The sequence below is a fragment of the Littorina saxatilis genome, linkage group LG11 (genome assembly GCF_037325665.1).
Source record: "Littorina saxatilis isolate snail1 linkage group LG11, US_GU_Lsax_2.0, whole genome shotgun sequence".
NCBI lineage: Eukaryota > Metazoa > Mollusca > Gastropoda > Littorinimorpha > Littorinidae > Littorina > Littorina saxatilis.
In genome coordinates this window covers 28,327,597-28,351,370 of record NC_090255.1, presented here as the reverse complement: position 1 = coordinate 28,351,370, position 23,774 = coordinate 28,327,597, and the positions used below count along the sequence as shown (strand labels likewise).

The following is a 23,774-nucleotide window of genomic DNA, read 5'->3' as shown; positions in this document are numbered from 1 at the left end:
ATCCTTGTGTAACAGAACGTTAACTTGTCTGAAGCAGCACCACTCTCAGAAGATCCTGAGTGTTTGGGCGTTAAGCACCTTGAACAAAAATGTATGCATCTTTGACTCGCATGTTTTGAGAGAGAGAGAGAGAGAGAGAGAGAGAGAGAGAGAGAGAGAGAGAGAGAGAGAGAGAGAGAGAGAGAGAGAGAGAGAGAGAGCAACAAATATTCCAACAAAATAAATAATTTCGAACAGTTTAATCAAGATAATTGAAGATAACACGTAACAACAAAGAGCCAAATCAAGGTATAACAGGAATAAGACGAAATATACATTGTCGCCTAAGGTCGAAAAGTTACATTGCATTGTAGCCCAAGACCGAATCTACATCGTTGCCCAAGGTCAAAATGTGCATTGCAGCCTAACACCGAATATACATTGTATCCCAAGAACATGTAAATTTCTTGTGACCCGGACTACTAAGTTGTTCATTCTCGTAATTTCAACTATTGGCCTCAAATACCAAAGAATAGGTACAGGTGGAGCAGGCCGTGACGGATAAATAACCCTTACGCAAGGGCTCAAAATTAACATTTTTAGCCTGCAATGAATGTGGCACCAGCAACAAAAAATGCTGGGGCAGGTGGAAAAAGCTGGGGCCCAAATATTTTCGAAAACAAAGTCTGACCTTTAGTCTGTACTATTAGGCTTTCGCCATAGATAAAAATAGGTCTGAAAAATATAACTATAAGAATATGGTGTAATGGTATTCTGTAAAAATCATAGAAAATATAACTATCGACAGGTTAAAACATCCAGATTAAAACAATGATATTAACTCAAGTCAAGTACCAAAACTCAAAATTTCAAACAAGTTGATCTCTTTCATCCTCAAATAGCACTTTCAAACTATTGCCGTATTGGCACCTGAAACTCGTCTCCCAATTCCCTAAACAAACACATAAAAAAATTACATGCACGTCTATAATGGCTCATATCACGGAGAGCAACAAACGCCCAATGGTAGTCCCTGATGACAACGTAGGGATTAAAAATTTAAAAAGTCAAATACAGGTGACTGGATCAAGAAGGCAGAAATACACTCAAATAATACAAAAAAGAACAGAGACCAAAATAAAATCCTACTTCACTGGGGCACACGAGGTGACCCTGGGAACTAAAAAGTAGAGATGCCCATGTTTACAAGATGCTGGCAACGTAGAGGCTTGACCTCAATTTTTTGAAACCAGATTTAAAAAAACAGTATCAAAGGAATGAAAATGTTAAATTAACAATAAAAAACAGGCAGCGTCAATGTCACTTCTAGACATGAAACATAAATACACACATTTGAAAATAAACATGTTTTTGGGGTGTTCTTAACACATTGGATTTAGTTGATTATGTAAAAAAAAAAAAAAACCATTGTTTAGGCAAAAAAAAGTTCTGTTTAGGGTAACATGTCCAAAAAAGCTAGGGTCAGTTGGTTGGCAACATTTTTTTTTAGTATCCAAAAGACAAATGTTCATTTAATAGTTATCACAGAGCTTTATACATGGTCTAAAACCTCAGAAATTGAAAAGCCTTTCATTTGAAATGCAACATGACCATATTCCGATGAGAAATAGAAACAAGAAGGGCAAAGCCCATACGACTCACATGCTTTACACATTTTTCCTACCAAAATACATGTGACCTTGACCCAAGGTCAAGGTCATCCAAGGTCATGCAACACAAAGCTGTTAATTCAAGACATAGGAAGTACAATGGTGCTTATTGGCTCTTTCTACCATGAGATATGGTCACTTTTGGTGGTTCACTACCTTATTTTGGTCACATTTCATAAGGGTCAAAGTGACCTTGACCTTGATCATATGTGACCAAATGTGTCTCATGATGAAAGCATAACATGTGCCCCACATAATTTTTAAGTTTGAAACAGTTATCTTCCATAGTTCAGGGTCAAGGTCACTTCAAAATATGTATACAATCCAACTTTGAAGAGCTCCTGTGACCTTGACCTTGAAGCAAGGTAAACCAAACTGGTATCAAAAGATGGGGCTTACTTTGCCCTATATATCATATATAGGTGAGGTATTCAATCTCAAAAACTTCAGAGAAAATGGGGAAAATATGAAAAATAGCTGTTTTTTAGGCAACATTTATGGCCCCTGCGACCTTGACCTTGAAGCAAGGTCAAGATGCTATGTATGTGTTTTGGGGCCTTGTCATCATACACCATCTTGCCAAATTTGGTACTGATAGACTGAATAGTGTCCAAGAAATATCCAACGTTAAAGTTTTCCGGACGGACGGACGGACGTCCGGACGGACGGACGGACGGACGGACGGACGGACGACTCGGGTGAGTACATAGACTCACTTTTGCTTCGCATGTGAGTCAAAAAACGGTTTTTTGAAAAGCGAATAAAGTAGAAATTAAGAAAAATGTTTTAGGGTCGCGCCAAAAATCTGGGTTGGTCGGTTTACCCTAAACAGACAAAAAAAATGTTTGCCTGAAAAAAAAACACGAAAATATGTGATTTGTTAAAATCTTGGTAAAAAGAAGAAATATATACATTCAAAGGTCACTGCAAAACTTCATGATAAAGCATTGGATTCCTCATCTTCAACATGGGTTGTGCATCTTTGTGTTTTTAAGTCCCTGTTTAGGTCACAAAAAGCCATTTTGTAATAACACAAAGTAGAGGAAGTTGAATTGGTACTTGATGAATTGCCCAAGACATGTCACAGCAGTTACTCTTTCATTCACATTGCTTAACCGTTAAGTGCCTGAACCATAGAGAGGCAAAAGAATTAAATTTAAACAAGAAATGAAAATAGAGGTTCACCACAAAATAACTTCCCATGGGGGCGCATGAGTTTGTTTGTTTGTTTGTTTGTTTATTTGTTGCTTAACGTCCAGCCGACTACGCAGAGCCATATCAGGACGAGGAAGGGGGGGATGAAGGGGGCCACTTGTCAAGCGATTCCTGTTTACAAATGCACTAACCCATTACTTGTGTCCCAGCAGGCTTTAGTAAAACTAAATTAATACCTACTGGAAGATTACCAGTTTCCAGTATGTTAAAATAGGCTTAACCTATCTACTGCTGGACTTACATCAGAACACTAACAGATTAAACTATACATGAATCGCGAGACAAGCGGCAAGAGAAGAGATTTTTGGAAAAAATACAGGTGAATGAGCAAGAAGGCAGAAAAAAGAAAAGAATTCATGAAGAAAAAGAGAGCATGACAGGAAAGAGGAACCAAAAATCTACCTAACAGCAAACTAGAAAGCTCCTGCGGTTCCAAAAACAGGAGGGGCCTTTAATTTCATAACCGCAGTGCCCCACTGCGGGAGGGGCGCATGAGGTGACCCCAAGAACCAACAAGAAGGGCAAAGCCCATACGACTCACATGCTTGACCTTGACCTTACTAACTAAACCTAGCAATGACATCATACACTAAGAACTGCTTTCCACATTTTTCCTACCAAAATACATGTGACCTTGACCTTGGGTCATCCAAGGTCATGCAACACAAAGCTGTTAATTCAAGACATAGGAAGTACAATGGTGCTTATTGGCTCTTTCTACCATGAGATATGGTCACTTTTAGTGGTTCACTACCTTATTTTGGTCACATTTCATAAGGGTCAAAGTGACCTTGACCTTGATTATATGTGACCAAATGTGTCTCATGATGAAAGCATAATATGTGCCCCACATAATTTTTAAGTTTGAAACAGTTATCTTCCATAGTTCAGTGTCAAGGTCACTTCAAAATATGTATACAATCCAACTTTGAAGAGCTCCTGTGACCTTGACCTTGAAGCAAGGTAAACCAAACTGGTATCAAAAGATGGGGCTTACTTTGCCCTATATATCATATATAGGTGAGGTATTCAATCTCAAAAACTTCAGAGAAAATGGGAAAAATGTGAAAAATAGCTGTTTTTTAGACAACATGTATGGCCCCTGCGACATTGACCTTGAAGCAAGGTCAAGATGCTATGTATGTTTTTTGGGGCCTTGTCATCATACACCATCTTGCCAAATTTGGTACTGATAGACTGAATAGTGTCCAAGAAATATCCAACGTTAAAGTTTTCCGGACGGCCGGACGGACGACTCGGGTGAGTACATAGACTCACTTTTGCTTCGCATGTGAGTCAAAAATAGAAGATGCGACCCCCCCCCCCAAATAAAAGACAAGGGTTGGGGAGTCGGGAGGGACTCATTCGAGTTTTCATCTGTTATGGTTGCCAAAGTGACTGTTTTGACAGCGAAAGTAGTCGACATTTTGTGATAGTACAAGGATTCATTCAAAACGACTAAGCATCATACTCTGACACAACTTAAACACCATTTAAAAACACATACTTTCCATTTTACTATCATCAAAACAGTAGTCGACAATAACAACCAAATTTTATGGAAGATTAGATGCTATAAACCAACTTCACTACTTACTTGAGAAGACAAAAAGTGAAGAAAAAAAATGTGCCCACAACAAATGTACAATTGCAAAAACAAAATAAATGAAAAATAAAAACATTGTATTACTTCGATGGGAGACACCACCCAAAATTTCATCTCTGGCCACACCTTTTTTCATGCCAAAAGCAGAGTTATGAATTTATGACAAAATTTTTTGCTATTTCAAAAATGCATTTCTTTTTGGGGGGGGTGGGGGGAGTACAAATTGAAATATTTCTTCACCAGCTAGGGGCACGAAAAAAATTGGTCTTGAAGAAAGTATACGTCTGTACACGTCAGGCGTTCTTTTTTTAACCTTCACCATACGGCGTGGGTCTGTGAGACCGACAGTCGCATTCAAGTCTTCATATCCCCAAACAATTAAAGCTATGGTAATGAAATTTTAGAAGTGTTTCAAACACATTAGTTCCTTTCTGTTGACAAAATATTATGTTGTTACTTCTTAAATTAAAGCAGTTATTGATGACATAATTTCAACACCCTGATCAGTACAAAGGTGGGCCTCTCAGACCCATTAGGAACAAAAGGGGAGCAATGTGGTCAATACCCTTGTGGATAACCTTACATGTACGAGAGTGGGCCTCTCAGACCACCTGTACGGAGGGTGTTTATCCTATTTCCGATAGGGTCCGACAAACTTTATTGTGTCTGTCCGGCTTATATCTCGGAAATTAATGGATGGATGTCGTTAAAATTTGGCCCAATAAGGGTAAATTGCCAAACGACTTCTTTGACGGTGGGTCAGAAGCGCAGTAAAATCAGTGTCTTATCAAGCCTCAAACTTTACAAAATCAATAGCGTTTCAAAACAACTAATTGCGTCAAACATTTACCAAAATAAAAAAATAGGAAAAAGATAGGAAAAATTTGGTCCAGCTGACTTTATCTGCTGCAAAATTTCACCTCTGGTGACACCTTTTTTCATGTCCTTTTTCCTATATTTTTCTATTAACCCTGCACACGCTCGATATACTTTCAGTTTATCATCAGCAGTGAACAAAGATTCACCCCTACTTCTTGTGTGTGAAGCATGTACACTCTTTACAACAGTTCTCGAGCCACTTTGTGAATCATGAACACTCTTTTTAATAGAAACTTGCTAAAGATTGCTAGAAGGACTCACACTGTCACCACTATCACTGTCATCATCATGTTATGTTGAGGTTCAGAACGTTCACAAGTTGTGAAATTAATCAAGGTACGCTTTACATGTCTACAGCATAATAAAATAATCTTGATCAAGTGTCTTAACTACTGCATCCACTGAATGTGCCTTGCACTGAATAAACACTGTACTCGGGTACGGATGGAGAAGTCATTTTTTTGTCGACAATTCCTTTGCATCCTCTACCAGGAATAGCTCATTTGGTGTGAGGGTGCTCAAATGGTTGACATTTGGACAGTTAACCATTGATCATTTACTATACAAGTAAGAGATAAAAGTAGTTGATAAGACTTGGCCAAACAGCATGTTGAAGGGAAACATTTTGTGTGATATGAATTGCCTATTGTTCTTAATCATTGCTAACATTTGCAAGCAAACCAACCCAGACAGAAGACCTCTTCGGACTCGTGAAAATAGGCCACGACCCACAGACACCAGCTTGTCATTAATCTCGACCCAGGAAGAGCCCAATATCTCCCAAGTCAATTAAAGGTTAACAATAAACTATGAAGGAAAATTGTTAAAAAATCATGCAAATTAATTGTTTTCCTTCCAAGATCCTGTCTGGTTTAATGTTATACATTATTCTTATCTTTTACAAATTACATGCCTAACAAATTAGCAATGGTTAACTGTCCAGATGGCTTGGGCCAAGCCATATGGACACCTCCAGATCAAATTAGCTATACCTCATTTGCAGAGATGTTATTTAATGTCCTTGCGAATCTCGCACCTGACTCGATTACAAATCTGTTTAATACTGTACGTTTTAAGAAGATAGCAAAAATTTGGTCCAGCCGCCTTTATCTGCTGCAAAATTTCACCTCTGGTGACACCTTTTTTCACGTCCTTTTTCCTGTATTTTTCTATTAACCCTGCACACGCTCGATATACTTTCAGTTTATCATCAGCAGTGAACAAAGGTTCACCCCTACTTCTTGTGTGTGAAGCATGTACACTCTTTACAACAGTTCTCGAGCCACTTTGTGAATCATGAACACTCTTTTCAACAGAAACTTGCTGAAGATTGCTAGAAGGACTCACACTGTCTCCACTATCACTATCATCGTCATGTTCATGTTCAGAACGTTCAGCACTGTCATCATGATGAGGTTCAGAGGGTTCACCACAAGTTGTAAAATACTTGCCCACAGTCCGTCTGAATTTAGCAGTTAAACGAGCACCAGTGCTAACATCGTAGTACTTATTAGCAGTGTCTCTGTGATGATCCATATGCCGTGCCATGTCTTCTTCTTCATCTTTCGAAAGACCTTCTTTCCTTGACTTTGAAATCATTGTTTTGCGGATGAGGTTGAAAGTCACATCACCCACGTCTTTTGAAATGATCGCGCCAAACTCAGCCCAGGCACTTTGTAGAAATTCACAAGATTCCCCAACACTTGCATGTGCCCCCGAGGCCCTACAAAATACTTGATCTGTCGATGGATTCAATCGTGGCCTCAACTCATCGACATAACAAAGAAGTCTGTTATATTCTGCTTCTGAACAAAATATACCTGCCCCACCAGAAGTTCGAAATGTTTTTCCTTCTCCAACAAGAATCACGAATCCATCATCTTCTGTTTCTGCATCTCTGACTTCCTTTGTTGTGAGATCATTAAATATACCAGTCCTCTTTGCATTCTGAATGGCCAGTTCAAGCATAATGTGGTTTGAAATATCATGAATTTTGTTGCATGTTTCAGAGTTTGAGTACACATGTGCATCGCTTTGAAAGGCTTTGATCTTTGTTTCTGCAACATTTGTTTTGACATACTGTGCAACATTGGGGAAATCAACCACTTTTTTACGATCAGACAATTTTCTGCGCTGCATTTCCTCAAGAGTCAGTTTGGTTACAGTTTGGATTGAGCCTTTTAAGTTCACCCTTATCGAAGCAATGAACTCCTTATCAAGACGTTTTGTAGCATCCAAAAAATCGACAAAATGTGACAGAGCACAAAGATGATTCTTAACGGTACCCCAAGCTCTTCCCTCTTTCAACTGTTCTACGACTGACTTTTCAGATCCTCCCATCTTCCTTCCTATCGTGTCCAATGTTTCCAATTCTGATTGATGAAACTCTCTCTCACCATAGGCTGTTTGGAGAACTGTACGAACCATGTGCATGTGTTTCCTGCTTTGTTGTTCCCGTTTAGTCCTCTTACTGTCCGGAACAGAATCTGGAATAAAGTGTCCACCCTCAATTGTTTGAAACCAGTCTAAGAATTCTTTAGACAACGAGACTGCAGTGTACATGTTTCTTCCCAATTGCTGTGACGACTTTGGTAACTGTGAATTCCTTATAATTTTAGCGATACGCTTGGCTTCTTGTTTTTCCAGTTTGTGAGGTTTTGAAACTAAATGTTTATCCGGGCGAGTGCCTTTCCATTCACACATGGTGCAGCTATAAACTGTGTAAGACCGCTTGGGTGATTTTTTCATGCCTTTTATAAGTTTGCGAGCTTCAAATTCAGGAATATCCTGGTGGACTTGTGTGAAATGTCTCAGCAAGTTGACAGTATTGCCTGGGCAGCCAGAGATACAACATTTAACCTTTTTTCGTTGTCGTTTTGCATTTGATGATTGCTTCCTTTGTCTGCAGGATTGTCTGCGTTGTTGCACGTTTGGAGCATCCTCCTTTGAAGTTGTCGTGGTTACCGAAGCAGCGTTCTCACTATCCCTGGTTATCGAAGCAGCTTTCTCACTTTCCTTGATGTCATCCATGGCTGTTCTTTCTTGTCCAGGAGTTGCTCTTGAGAGACAGGTCGATGTTCTGAAACAACAACAAAAATAACCATAAGATCCATTACAAATCTTTAACTCCTTCCACATGGAGGCATTTCTCCCTTGACTTTATTTGTACACGGGGCGATTTCTGTGGGTTAACAAAAAATCATAACTCATCAACGAAACCATGCAGAGACATGGCGGAAGATCAGGGGCCAGCAGCCGAGACCGGGAGACGGTTTTGGTGTACCCGCGGCACCAACCGCTGGCGCTCAACATCACGCAGGTGACTGTGGCTCAATGAGAGACAGAGCGCCACCCCTGTCGCACACTGTAATCACCGGAACCCTTGGGGGATCCGGACACTCTTCCTGAAATTAATCGACAAGACACTCTTCCTGGGGAGAATCGCAGACCACTTGTTGTGGGGCGATTTTTCCGAGGTATTCCTCATTAGAAGATTTACATGTCGTTGCACCAGCCCGGGACTGCCTGGCCATTGAAGAGGCAGATTGGATGAGTCTTCTCTTTCGTCTGTATGCGTCCAGGCCGGGAGTCTAGACAATGGGAAAAGTGCGGGTCAACACTGAAGCACTCTCGGCAATTTTTTTTTTTTGGGGGGGGGGGGGTCATAATTAATCTTAGACATCTTGCGGTAGCCCAAAGCAGGTGTGGAACACAATGCACACATGTTATATTGTATTATCCTGACTTCTATGAGTCACTCCCCCTTTCGGCCAATCACAGAGCCGGATTTCAAGCTGTATAAATCTGATATACATTGGGTGCTAATGATTTTTGTTCATTTCTATGAAAACACGTCATAAGAAACACAAATTGAATTCATTGTGTAGCAAAATCATAATACAAACGAAATGACCCCTCCCCCCTCCCCCCCAAAAAAACAAGAAGGGCAAAGCCCATACGACTCACATGCTTGACCTTGACAGCAATGACATCATACACTAAGAACTGCTTTACACATTTTTCCTACCAAAATACATGTGACTTATTGGCTCTTTCTACCATGAGATATGGTCACTTTTAGTGGTTCACTACCTTATTTTGGTCACATTTCATAAGGGTCAAAGTGACCTTGACCATGATCATATGTGACCAAATGTGTCTCATGATGAAAGCATAACATGTGCCCCACATAATTTTTAAGTTTGAAACAGTTATCTTCCATAGTTCAGAGTCAAGGTCACTTCAAAATATGTATACAATCCAACTTTGAAGAGCTCCTGTGACCTTGACCTTGAAGCAAGGTAAACCAAACTGGTATCAAAAGATGGGGCTTACTTTGCCCTATATATCATATGTAGGTGAGGTATTGAATCTCAAAAACTTCAGAGAAAATGGGAAAAATGGGAAAAATAGCTGTTTTTTAGGCAACATTTATGGCCCCTGCGACCTTGACCTTGAAGCAAGGTCAAGATGCTATGTATGTTTTTTGGGGCCTTGTCATCATACACCATCTTGCCAAATTTGGTACTGATAGACTGAATAGTGTCCAAGAAATATCCAACGTTAAAGTTTTCCGGACGTCCGGACGACTCGGGTGAGTACATAGACTCACTTTTGCTTCGCACGTGAGTCAAAAATGAATAGAATAGCACATGTAAAAAAAAGATTGCCCGAGGTGAGAGTCGAACCCCGAACCTTCCGATCTAAAAACTAAAAATCCCTTCCGATCCATTGTGCCACCAAGACGAGTTATAACAGGGAATAAATTAAACCTATTTATTATCTTTTTTTGTAACATTTCACGATCGCAGCCTTCTTTAGGCTACCACAGTGTTGTTTGTTGAAAGCGATGATTATCACACTCTTCACATTCATCTAGCATATATTTTGAGTTGCTAAATTTCGATTTAGATCTCATAAACCGACGCAATGAACAAAAATCACACGTCTGACGAAGCGGAGTTGTCGCCCACAACAGCAAACAATGGTAGCTTCTAACTTCTAAGGAATGAGAAATGTCGTTAAATGAACTGTGATTGACTTGACGAACTCGGGATAAATCCAATTTCTTCAAACTACTCATGAATATCGACTTTTATTCGAGCATTTCTCAAAAATTGATAGTCCACTCAGCTAATGCCTCATGGACTATCAATTTTCCAAAAATGCTCGAATAAAAATTGATATTCACGAGTAGTTTGAATATGATTTAACTAATAATAACACATGAATTTGAGTCTGCCTCAGAAAGTTTTGGTCAAACTAAATTTCTAGTCAAGTTCCATTTTGGAAGAGAACAAACATCATTGATAAGAGAGGGAATCTCACTAATTACCTTTTTCGACGTACAACTTTTTGTCTTTTTCTGGGCCTGGATCTGTCAAAACTGCCACTTTCTGAGCTGTCCGAGTTTTCTGAGCTGTCCGAGTTTTCTGAGCTGCACACAAAAGAAAGATCCACATCACTTTTTTGTCTACAATAATTTATTGAAAGGAAAGTACTGTCGTGCTGTGATTACTGGTTGATGCCTTGTCAGATTGACGCGATACATATACAGTGATCAAAATCAATCGGTCGTCATCCAATTTCTCTGCTCGAGTCTTCACTCGCCTGGTTACAAATCTGTAACGTACCTAATCTTCGTCAACAAACAGGAGTTATGAGTAAGACTGGGAAAAAACATGGTCAAGACGGCAGAAGCTGTATTCAGTTGGCCGCTGTCAGCGTGAGTTCGATCCCAGGTTCGGCGGAAATTTATTTCACAGAGTCAACTTTGTGTGCAGACTCTCTTCGGTGTCCGAACCTCCCCCCGTGTACACTACATTGGGTGTGCACGTTAAAGATCCCACGATTGACAAAAGGGTCTTTCCTGGCAAAATTGCTTAGGCACAGTTAATAATTGTCTACCTATACCCGTGTGACTTGGAATAATAGGCCGTGAAAGGTAAATATGCGCCGAAATGGCTGCAATCTACTGGCCGTATAAAATTTCATCTCACACGGCATCACTGCAGAGCGCCTAGAACTGTACCCACGGAATATGCGCGATATAAGACTCATTGATTGATTGATTGAAGCAAGTCTTTCTCCTCCTGTAAAACTACAGGAACCAGACAACACAGGTGACATGAGCTTCGGCGATTTCAAGAACAATCCAGACATCTCCCAAGTCATCAAGAAATATCCACACCTTTTTTTTTCAAAAGTTATAGAAAGGACAATCTCACTCTGATTACAACATTGTGGAGAATTCAACGCTTTGGCCGTACAGCAACAGGTCTTTGTTTTATTTATTTCACATTTGTTAACGTCTAGCTGACTACACAAAGCCGTCTCAAGACGTAACACAGCAACAGCTGATGCTTCACCAGCTGGAGTTCTGAAAATATCAGTGGAGCCTCTCACTCCCCCCCCCCCCCCCCCCCCCCCCCCCCCCCCCCTTCCAACCCACTTTCCCATTGTCCAGCCAGCTTGTTCTCTCTTTCTCTCCACCCCGCTTCCCGTTTTTGTAAGACTGTTCAAGAAAGAACGAAAGGTTCATACAAAGTTGCTTTCTTGTGAAAGACGTTCTTTTCAAAGCAAAATATGGCACTAACACATAAATGGATTGCTTTGCGCTTATGTATTGATTTCTTCTTATTCTTTCTTCCCAGCAGATTATCCGTTTATAATCTCATAACGCCCTTCCGTTTATTTTTCTTCAACAAATTGAACAAAAAGTTGTACACAAAAAAGTAGTATCTGTTCACGTCAGGAATAAAGAAGGTGGTAGAGCCATACAAAATTTATTTCGGTGGCCTTGTGGTTAAGGCGTCCGCCTCGAGTGTGGGAGGTACGAGGTTCAACTCCCTGCCAGGTCATACCAAATACTTTAAAAGTGGTAGTATACTGTGACTGGGTGGGATAAGCAGCCTGTGTTCCGACTGTTATCTTTGTGTGGCGGCATGTTAACTTGTCTGAAGCAGCACTGCCCTGAGATGATCCTACGTGATTGACGGGGCTTTAAGCACCATCGAAATGGATTTTTTTTTTTTTAAATACGGAAATCATTTAACTTACCCCTCCTTGGATGAAGCATATTCTCCTCTTCGCTTCTGAAAGAGAAAGAAAGAAATTGAAAGAAAAATGCTCAATGCAGTTAAACAGGCATCTGCCACACACAAAAAAATCTTATCAATATTATAAGTATCCACTTAAGAATAAATGGGTACTTGAAAATCTATATGGAATAGCAGTTGAAATCACTTTTTATATTAACAAAATGATTAAATAAAAGAAAATAGAAACTAAGCTGGTCAGAAGGATGCATCCATTTAGCGCGCAACTCTCCATTGCTGCTCTGCATGCATTGTAAGAATGCGTGCAATTCAGGCACGGTTAATGCATGTACTAACAAGGTGACAAGTCACATCAAGATAGTGCGAATAATCACGTTATGGGAGTCTTTTCCATTATGACGTCACTATCACAAATACATGACGCATTCCTTTGCACTCTGCATATGGCGACTAAAGATACACAGACTAGCTTACCGACGGGGATTCTATGAAGAATGACACCACAAGGTGAAATTTACCAACGGAGTTGTGCGACAGACCCCCTAGATAGCTTCTTTAAAACACATTGAGACCGGAGGTCAGGAGTTGCTATGGTTTATCATTTTATATCATGTACTTTTGTGTTTAACGGTTTTGTGTTCAACTTGCAACATTCGTTAGAACTAAATTTGATCTTTACCTTGGGGCTAGGCTGCCATTCATTTTCACTTGAATCAAGCTGATCCTCCTCCCCAGACGCCAACCCTCCATGCTGGCAAGCCTCCATTTCCTGCTGCACAACAATCAAATAAACATTTCAAATAGATTTGTCTCCATTAACTCTACTAGTCATAAGCAACCACACATGGTCTTAGTCTATCATCCATGACTGACCGCCCTGAAATTTCTTACAGCTGCTACCTAGCTGGTCTCCTGTCATCAGCACACATACCGGCTGTGACTCCATAGCACACACACATGCTCTGAGTCTATGACCGACCACCCTGAAGTTTCATATCGCCAATACCTGGTCTCATGTCATCAGCACACAAACGGCTGTGACTCCATAGCACACACACACATGCTCCGAGTCTATGACCGACCGCCCTCAACAAAATCAACAACACAGTCGAGTGACTGATCATATGGTCGGCAGCCTCACATAGTCACAAAGATTTGTTATCTTCCAGCCTCCGACCCCCTCCCTGGACACCTTGCACCTGCATTGCTGAAATCCAAAGTGATTATCCACTAGACCACTCTAAGCGAACTCGCTAAGTCTTCGCACAAACGAATGACCGTACACCATGATATTTCCACACTTGCAGGGTGACCCAGCTTCCGCTGATCTAGCCATTGTTTTCGGACGAAGACCTGGAGTTATGCTCAACGCTAACTACACTGATCAACCACAGTTTTTCCCGAAACAATTGTGTCAGTCACCCCTAAACCTTACGAGGTTTTACTTGACCACATAAAAACATCAAATTCAGTACTTATTCCTTCGAACCAAGTCGGATCTCCCCTTCGATGAAAATGTGTCAGTGTTGTACGTCCCTTTTGAGAAGTGGCCTTGACCCTTGATAGCGAATCTATCATGACAAGAAAGGTGGACTAGGCCAGTGGACTCAAAATAAAGTGGGATCGGTCTTGGGACTTGTAACTAAACTCCTCAACTTAAATTTCATTTGTGTTTAACGATTTTGTGTTCAACTTGCAACATTCGTTAGAACTAAATTTGATCTTTACCTTGGGGCTAGGCTGCCATTCATTTTCACTTGAATCAAGCTGATCCTCCTCCCCAGACGCCAATCCTCCATGCTGGCAAGCCTCCATTTCCTGCTGCACAACAATCACATAAGAAACATTTCAAATGCTGAACGGAGAGGTAGGGGATTTAGCATCACACAAATGGGGCGACAGGTCGTCGAGTGGATTCAGTCACAGGCCTAACACCATGCTGTGAATCCAGACTATCCCATTGAGCGTGGATTTGTATCCTGTTCTTCACGTGGGGTTTTCTGTAATTTTCAGTACGTGTTACCTGTATCAGGGTCCTCCGTTATGTTTTTTTTCTCTGGGCACTCCTATACCCCCCCCCCCCCCACCTGAATAATGGTAATGGATGCAGTTCATACAAAAAATTAACAATAAAAATTTGATTTGAACTTCCGACTTCAAATGGCTGATCTCCCACCAACACCACATGTGTGTGTGTGTGTGTGTGTGTGTGTGTGTGTGTGTGTGTGTGTGTGTGTGTGTGTGTGTGTGTGTGTGTGTGTGTGTGTGAGTGGGTGTGTGCATGTGTCTGTTGTGTGTTTGTGTTTCGCCACGTGAGCATGAGTGTTGGGTGTGATCGCCAGCTGTGTGGTCAACAATTGGAAAATTGATAATTGTTTTGTAAGTGTGTCTTGACAAATCTATCTGAGAGCAAATCTGTGACTGCACTGTCAATGTCAGTTTGAGTTCATTCATGGTTGTGTTATAATTGTCTCAACTAGCAAAATATACGTATGGCAGTTTCGGATGTAGAGAGCTCTTGCATGCCTTGACTTAAGTCACCTGCCTTGGTTTGTTGGTATATAATCAGAGACATCAGAATACAAGACTTGAACAACTTACTTGCTGAGAAATATGAAAAATGCATTCTGGAATCATCACTCGGGTAAAGTAGTCCACCATTGAAAACTGAAAACCACATGCAAATACAAATTGATCAAATTGATTTAAAACCAAATGCATAAATAATAAAAATTACATCGAGTCACCTTCAACTACAATTTACAACACCTATCATCGTACATAATGAACATGCGGATGTCTGTGTGTGTGTCACACTTTTACCTCTTATATCTCAGGTGTTAATGGACCAAATTTCACAAAACTTGCTGGACAGCTGCTCCCATCTTTGGGATTCAAAATAACAGTTTGAAGAAGACCAGGGGTGGGGAAGGTGATGCGATAGCCGCTCGTGTAAAAAATATACCACTGCTCCTGCCAAACACTCTCTAAATGAAGGCGTTAAGATGGCAAGACTGGCCTGTGTACAAGAGCTTGTTACAGTCTATGATGGTACGGGGTAAGAAGGTATGATTGCGGTAGTCCTTTCTCCTGTTGTTGATTCTCTTGTATTGGAGGGGGTGGTATTCTCTTGTTTCTTTGTTTCGGTAGTTCTACACATGCTACACCATGGAAGATTTTGTATAGCATCAGGTGAGGCGGGCAGTGCTGGTGGATCATGTTCATGACTCTGGATGTGTTGTGGTACCGGTGGAGCACAAAGCGGGCGTCACTGCACTGCACTTTTTCAATGATGTCCTTGTGCCCTTGGGTGTGTGAGTCCAAGACACACCAGATGTATTGCAAAATGGGACAGACCATATTTTGAGGCAATGAAATAAAAACTGCTGCGCTGAACCTACTCTAGTTACAACGACGGCCACACAATTTCATTAAAATTGATGCAAAAGTGGGATATAACCATTAAATTAACCGACAAACGTTTTGTTTTTCTTTTTGAAAAGCATGGTTGTGGGTGTAAGCCAAAAAGCCTATTCAGTATTTTTGTGTAAGGTCACATTGAACGGGCGGGCAGCAATACTCCATTTCCTACAATAACTGTTTTTATCATTTGTATACTTTGCGTAGGGATTGTTGTGTTAAGAAAAACCACCTATATTCTTTTGAACAAATGAGGAAGAAACTGATTGAAAATCAGTTAGGGACAACGGACCTCTCCACAATATTTCATAAAGATCTGTGAAAACAATGTGATAGTCACTGATACGTTTTTTAACTGCCAAAATTGTGCAGGTATTATTTTTACTATGTTTTGAAATTCAGTTAAAGTAAACAGTATATTAAACAGTATGTATTGTATTGAAATTCATTTAGAAACAACGGACCTACCCACAAAATTTAAAGAAGATCGGTGAAAAAATAGGATATTACAGGTTTCTAACTGTCAAAAGTGTGCTTTTTTTCTTAAAACAAGAATTCAGTTAGGGTCAACGGACCTACCCACACAATTTCATAAAGATCGGTGAAAAAAATGGGTTTTTTAACTGCCAAAACTTTAGTTTTTCTTTTTGAAAAGTATGTATTGTATTTCAGTATGGGACAACAGATCATTGTGCCAATTTGGGTGATAATTTGACAATTAGACACTGAGAAACGCGTGGCAAACGGTTTGTTGGTGGTTAAACTGCCATTTTAACGGTTTATTTTAACTCAACTCTGTAAATTGAATACAATAAATGGGACTTGAATTCCGGCTACTGTGCCAAAGCACAATCTAATCGGCCTGGTGGTTGTCGAGAACAAAGCCGTTACGCTTGAACACACACACAGACAAAGCCTACTGGACCCCCATTGAACATGCAGGGATAAATCTATATAAATAAATAACACAACAGGATTAAAACAAAACTAAGCCAGCCCAAATGACTTACTTGTTCATGAAATGAACATTGTAATGGACATGTAGGAAATAACAGAGAAGTCGTTTCATTTCATTAATTATAATTTAGACAAACGGTCGAAGATGACTGTTTTGATTTGTGGTTTTGACATCAACACCTTTATGATCAAATAAGCAAGTATTATTAGTGATAACCTTTTGGTCATTAAAAAAAAAATCTTATTAGCGCCCCCCCCCCCCCCCCCCCCCAAACAAAAAGAAAGAAAAAAGAAGTTGGTTTCGGGTAACATGACCAAAAAAAAAAGAAGGGCAAAGCCCATACGACTCACATGCTTTACACATTTTTCCTACCAAAATACATGTGACCTTGACCCAAGGTCAAGGTCATCCAAGGTCATGCAACACAAAGCTGTTAATTCAAGACATAGGAAGTACAATGGTGCTTATTGGCTCTTTCTACCATGAGATATGGTCACTTTTAGTGGTTCACTACCTTATTTTGGTCACATTTCATAAGGGTCAAAGTGACCTTGACCTTGATCATATGTGACCAAATGTGTCTCATGATGAAAGCATAACATGTGCCCCACATAATTTTTAAGTTTGAAACAGTTATCTTCCATAGTTCAGGGTCAAGGTCACTTCAAAATATGTATACAATCCAACTTTGAAGAGCTCCTGTGACCTTGACCTTGAAGCAAGGTAAACCAAACTGGTATCAAAAGATGGGGCTTACTTTGCCCTATATATCATATATAGGTGAGGTATTGAATCTCAAAAACTTCAGAGAAAATGGGAAAAATATGAAAAATAGCTGTTTTTCAGGCAACATTTATGGCCCCTGCGACCTTGACCTTGAAGCAAGGTCAAGATGCTATGTATGTTTTTTGGGGCCTTGTCATCATACACCATCTTGCCAAATTTGGTACTGATAGACTGAATAGTGTCCAAGAAATATCCAACGTTAGTTTTCCGGACGGACGGACGTCCGGACGGACGGACGGACGACTCGGGTGAGTACATAGACTCACTTTTGCTTCGCATGTGAGTCAAAAAAAGGGTCAGCAAATCGGTATTTTTTTGGAGGGTGAAAATCGAACAGCGATGCTCGATTATCTCCTTTTTTGGCCAGCTTTCAGGTTCGTTGAGTATGAACCGCCAATTTTTCTTCTTTTTTTCAAATGTAGAAAGAAGTTTTAGGGTCGCAAGGAAAAATAGGCTCAGTTGGGTTACCCGAAACCAACCTATTTTGGGGGGGCCTTAGTTCTAAAGTTGTATTATCAATTGTATTGAATAGTAATGTATGCACTATTGATTTTAATACCAACCGCATTTTTCTTGCTTGGTGGAAACATCTCCCTTAGGGTATCCATGATAACATCATCTTGGCCATCTTCCAACATGCCCACACCAGAGTTCCAGTCCAGCATTCCTACAATTTACATCAGTTATTAACAAAACAATATTTACAAATGTGCGACCCCGGCATATGTCCGGGGAAGGCATGAATGCATAGAACTACTAATTTTTGAGGTAACCAAAACATACTTTGGCTCGAACGTTTGTTGAGCCTAATCGGGCTCAGTGGCAGAGAGGGTCAGTGCATCACTCACGTTCGAGCCCCGCTCCGAGACAGGGTGAGTGACGTTTGTCTACCCAAAGTCAACTCAGTGAAATCTCAGTCCCCGTTTCACCGACATGTGCATCACCAAATGTGACCGCCTCCCACCAGACCAGTATTAAGTGGAAACAATTACACAAAAGCTAGTGAATGAAATAGTGAAATAATCAAGTAGTGAACTGACAGAATTACCCCTTTCAAGCAAATTAATCAGAAGACTCTTAGCTTTTCAGAAAATATATTCAGTGGAACCCCGGTTCCGGACCAACACTTGTAGGGGGATCATCCCACTTAAGGGACCCCTTTTTTGCGACCAATGTTTTCCCCTTTTTATCCCTGTAAGTGGACCACTTGTCATAAATCATGTGAACTTCCGAGTTTTGGAAGTTAAATAAAGGAAAAATAACAATGGGGGAAAAAGTAATACTTTTGCAAGATCACTTTATTGTTATGTACACATACAAACAGCAAAGCTGTCAGTCAATTGAAACTGAGGCCAAAATATGACATAATAGAAGGTCAAACTGGTCTTTAAAATGGCTGCACAATGAAGGGAGTTATTTTGTGATTAAAAACTTTCAGTCCGAATTGCATGAACTGTTTTCATTTGGTTTCAATATAAATTGACAAATGAACCAATAAAAATTGCTAGCGTCTAATACAGCGCCGGGCTATAGCCTAAAATAAATATAGCAACAACCAAGCCATACCTCATAGACGATAGGTAAATTGATGGTATTAAATTTTACTGAGTTTTTAGCATCATGGAACTGGTAAGAACAAAGTAGAAATGGACAATGATAATGATGAATATCTCCAACAAAGTCTCTCAATGCAACTAATCCTTTGTATGGGCAACCTGTTTGCAAATTTTGGCCAATTGACTGACTCTTCATCGGTGACAAAAAACATTGTTTAAAATCTCCCTTGGATAATAAATGTCATGCATTACAAATAGGGTATTTCACTTTGATCACCCACAGGTATCTTATCTTATTCATGTTTTGTATAAATAACTGTATTCATGTACTTTGTAAAGTAAAACTCACTGCGTGAAGACATCCCTTTCATGAAATCTCTGTGTCTCGCATTGTCCTTCTTGCCATCTTTGATTTCAGCCAGCTTGTCTTTTAAGCTTTTCACATGTTTGACTAACTCCACATCAGAGATGTTAAGCCTGCAAAAACACACACATACAACAAGAACAAAAATGATATCAGATTAACTTGTATATATAGAGAGAAAGCAACAACTATAACTAAGGCCAATTAAAAAAAAAATCTGTTTAGGGTAACATGTCCAAGAAAGTTAGGGTTGGTCGGTCGGCAACTTTTTTTTTTTTATAATCCAAATGTAATCGTTATCACACAGCTTCGTAAATGGTCTAAATAGCTCAGAAATTCAAAATCCTTTCATATGATATGCAACATGACCACATTCCGTTGAGAAATAGAAAAAAATATGACTTTTGAAAAGCAAGTAAAGTAGAAATTCAGAAAAAAAGTTTTAGAGTCGGCGCCAAAAAAACAGGGTCGGTCTGGTTACATATCTTTAAATGTCAAAGTCCCTGTAATAACTTAAAAAAAAAGAGTTGTTAGCAGTTTTGGTAAAATGATTTATTTCAATCCTGTGACAATAATTTCTTGTTTTTTGTATTTTTGTAATGAAAATATACTTTACTGTACTTCCCCTTTGTTCCTCAGTTAAACAAATACCAATTAAAGAAAACCTACTTTTTGTCACTGGCATCACTTGAGGCTTTCGTCTTCTCCTTGCGGTCCCCGTTGGCCTTTTTGTTCCCAATGTTGAGATCTGAAAAATGTAACACATTTGTTGTAATTTGATTTGTAATAGACATTATTCACGAGCAATTAGTTGTGCATCCTAAACTTCGTTCTGGTTTCTCTGACTGTACATACTAATGCAAAACTGTGTCACAATTTTGCAATCTATTCACATTCACTCAGTGAGGACTGTCTTTAATTGTGTGACTGATCTATCACTAATCCAGAACAAGGCTTATGACGCACCACTAAATGCGGGTGAATAAAGTCATGGGTGACAATCTCATTAAGTTATTAACTCATGCCAATCAAAATACAATGGTTGAGATTCAACTAAGTTGTCAAAAATAAATATTCCTAAAAAACAAGCAAGTGTAAACACAGCACTTCTCATGCTCTCATTATACAATGATGTTGGAAGATTTGTCCACTGTGCCATCTTCTTCAACAAGTATCAAGGGAGGTTATCCTTCACAGTAAATACAATATATATATTGGAAAATATCATGGCTTGATTGATAAATGATAAGTCCTACTTGAAGACTTAGAGGGTTGTACATTAATGCAATCAGGTGACGATGAGTGGACTGCAACAATGCATGAATGATCACAGTCCAACTGAAGGAAAAAAAAAGAGGGTGGTCATTATGCAATTAGGATGTGACTGTAGTACCCTGCTTTGTTAACAACACCTATAGATTCATTTACATCAAAGACTTTTGGGTAACACATCTTGGGTAACAGTAACACATTTTTGTGACCGATCGACCAAGCGACTTATAGACCTGTGGTCACTCTGTGGCACAGGGAAAAAACAAATAAAAGGAACAAGGGTACAAAATGACAGTTTGATACTCAGCCTTCGACATCTGGGACAATCACCAAATGACTGACCGAATTACTCTAAACGTGAATTACCAAATGACAAGAGTAACAATATACTCACCCTGTGTACAGGTAAATACATTTTCCCGCGGTTCCCATGAATTATCCCTTAAACAAACAGAAATTTAATTCAGTTATCATTTGGTGCCCATTGTTGTGAATATTTTTGAAGGCAAGAAGATTACAAAATCTATAGTCATTTAGCATAAACAGGACACACACTCACGTACTTTCAATGTGAATATTTTTAAAGACCTGTAAGAAGTTTACAAAGTTCTACAAGATAATCACTTTTTAATAGCATAAACAGGACACACACACTCACAATTTAAGCAAATGCCCAAACTGGTGTTCACTAATTACTATAAATATAATACACACATCAGTGGTGAGTGATCGCACTAGGTATTTTTCAAACTGGTAAATTTGAAATTAAAGCAAATAACAACCGGTAGGTCTGCTTTAAGCCTTACTAGTGACCACACACTCAGACACAGCGACATTATAATCCAGTAGTAATAAGTAGTAGTCTCACTATCAAGAGCAAAATGAATAGCTCAACTGGAAAATAGTGTGATGATCAGTCACTAAACCAATATAAGTAGTTAATTAAGTACTGAGTCAGTCACTCTGCCATACCACGGAGGCCAAATCAGGACCACTTCCATTAGCCCTTTTCACAAGTTGGTCTTGTAAAGATCTGTGTCAAGCTAGACGTACAGAATTATAATGGTAATCAAACTCTGCTAAACATAACATTACAAATTTGTACAAATAAAAACTATTACTTACTTGGCAGGAAAGTTCCTCCATTTCACAAGAACTTTGTTTCCCTATAAGTATAAAAAAAAAATTAAACATGCATACATTTATGTTAACTTTGCACATAACAGGAAATGAGTTGTCGTTATTTCAAATATGTTAAGTTGCTGAGATCGGACAGATTGGCAGGGTACGACAAAATATGTATTATGGGTGATTTCAATTATTTGAACAAAAAGTGGGACGGCACGGCGCATACATGGCCATGGAAAGTGGACAAAGTTTTTGTTGAGTGTTTACGAGATGCCTTACTCATCCAGAAAGTACAGAACATAACACGAAATAGATTTTGTCAGACCCCAAACCTTGTGGACCTCACTTTGGTAAATGACAATCACCTTGTGTCGGTCACAGATCACATCGATCTACCTGCGGATAATAGGATCTTTTTCGTGGGCAAATGATGGGCTGCATGTGATGCACACGTCGGCGAACAGACACAAAGAGAGTCTCACAAAAGTTGACTCCGAATAGACTGAAGAGCTATCCACCCTGGCAGCCGATAGGGATCAAACTCTTTCAGTTGGCAGGCACAACACATTCACTATGGTCTTCTATGCGATCGCTGCACAAAAGGAGTTGCGTCCCTTCTTGACGGTAGTCAATGCCAAAGCGGTACTGGTTTGAGCGTTGATCTCTACCCAAAACCAAATCGTTTTCGATAATTACATTCATTTCATTTCATATTTGCTTAATGCCCGGCCCAGTAAATCACATAGACTTCAGGGCATCCCCACACTGCCCATTAAAAAAAACAAAAATAACATTGGAGGTACGGTATGTCACTAGACCCATCGATGAAAGCCACAAGAAAAGCTACAGGAGTTCTGATCGTGACTATTTGGGGTTGGATTCCGAGTTTGCTTAAGTGCAAACCGATCCGCCCCTGGACCTACGATCCTTAAATGATCAATAATCGATGGATTCGAAAATTTGGGCAAAGATATCAACATGATATATCTTACCTTCCTTTTGATAATCTTTTCGATTTCATACGTCGCCATGTTGCAGTTCATCGGAGAGGACGCTATTAATCTCCGCCCCAAAGCGTGGAATACAAATAACCTCAAAACCAAAATATCTGTCCTGATCTTTACAGTAGCATTCTATTTAATTTGCCGCGCACAAATGTTTTTAAAAGTACAATCACGCTTAAATGCATGATGAATAGCGTTCCATTGCACTTGAGTATTTTTTCAAAGAATCTTAGTATTAATACTAGTTTTCTTCTTTATTTTTTTTAATCCAAACAATGCGTGGTGTTGAATGAAATTTGAAAGGCTACTTGTACACATTAAAATAGGCAGGGAATGTATTAATTTTTGTTTAATAAATGAAATAGTTGAATTTTATAGTATCTGAATAAGGTGTTGCAGTTTTTAATTTCAAAGTAAGACAATCGAAACTGTCTCAACACCCGAGCACTCTGAAAGTTTTTCGTGGTGATTGATTGGCTACCTAACATATGCATTTTCGACTCTTATTCAAGAAAGGACATGCCATGTTTACATTTGAATGAATCAGGATAACGGCTGCTATTGTTTTACCATAACCAAACGTGTGTGGTGTAAAAAACAGTAAACATAGAAAATATCTGCTTACAACTACACTCGTGGCAGTGACAGTGAAAGGATTTGGTTACTTGAAAAGAATATAAAAGCAGAAAAGCAAATTAATATATTGCCATGGTTCATTTTATTTGTAGAAAACAATTTAATACAATATTGGAGATAATGTAAGCTGTGTATGGTATCAGGAAAATTATTCAGGGAGATGAAATTAGAACTTTTCTTAGGTAGCCATTTTGGCTGAAATTCAAGCTAATGTAACTGGGTACTTGGGTACTTGTAAAATTC

General features: G+C 39.4%; 2 protein-coding genes across 2 annotated transcripts in view; both read right to left on the bottom strand.

Annotated features, from left to right (window-relative positions):
- Window positions 1-23,774, bottom strand: part of LOC138980183 (uncharacterized protein C2orf50-like) — a 62,872-nt gene that overhangs the window by 34,958 nt on the left and 4,140 nt on the right. The window lies entirely within an intron of this gene.
- On the bottom strand, window positions 6,358-22,336 carry LOC138980702 (uncharacterized). The gene is made up of 11 exons (XM_070353610.1): window positions 21,889-22,336; window positions 21,158-21,204; window positions 20,161-20,239; window positions 19,477-19,604; window positions 18,135-18,238; window positions 15,009-15,074; window positions 14,136-14,228; window positions 13,087-13,179; window positions 12,409-12,443; window positions 10,685-10,786; window positions 6,358-8,428 (listed from the first exon to the last, which is right to left on the bottom strand). The coding sequence occupies exons 4-11, from the start codon at window positions 19,496-19,498 to the stop codon at window positions 6,358-6,360; spliced, it is 2,586 nt and encodes an 861-aa protein (XP_070209711.1). The 5' UTR covers window positions 19,499-19,604; window positions 20,161-20,239; window positions 21,158-21,204; window positions 21,889-22,336.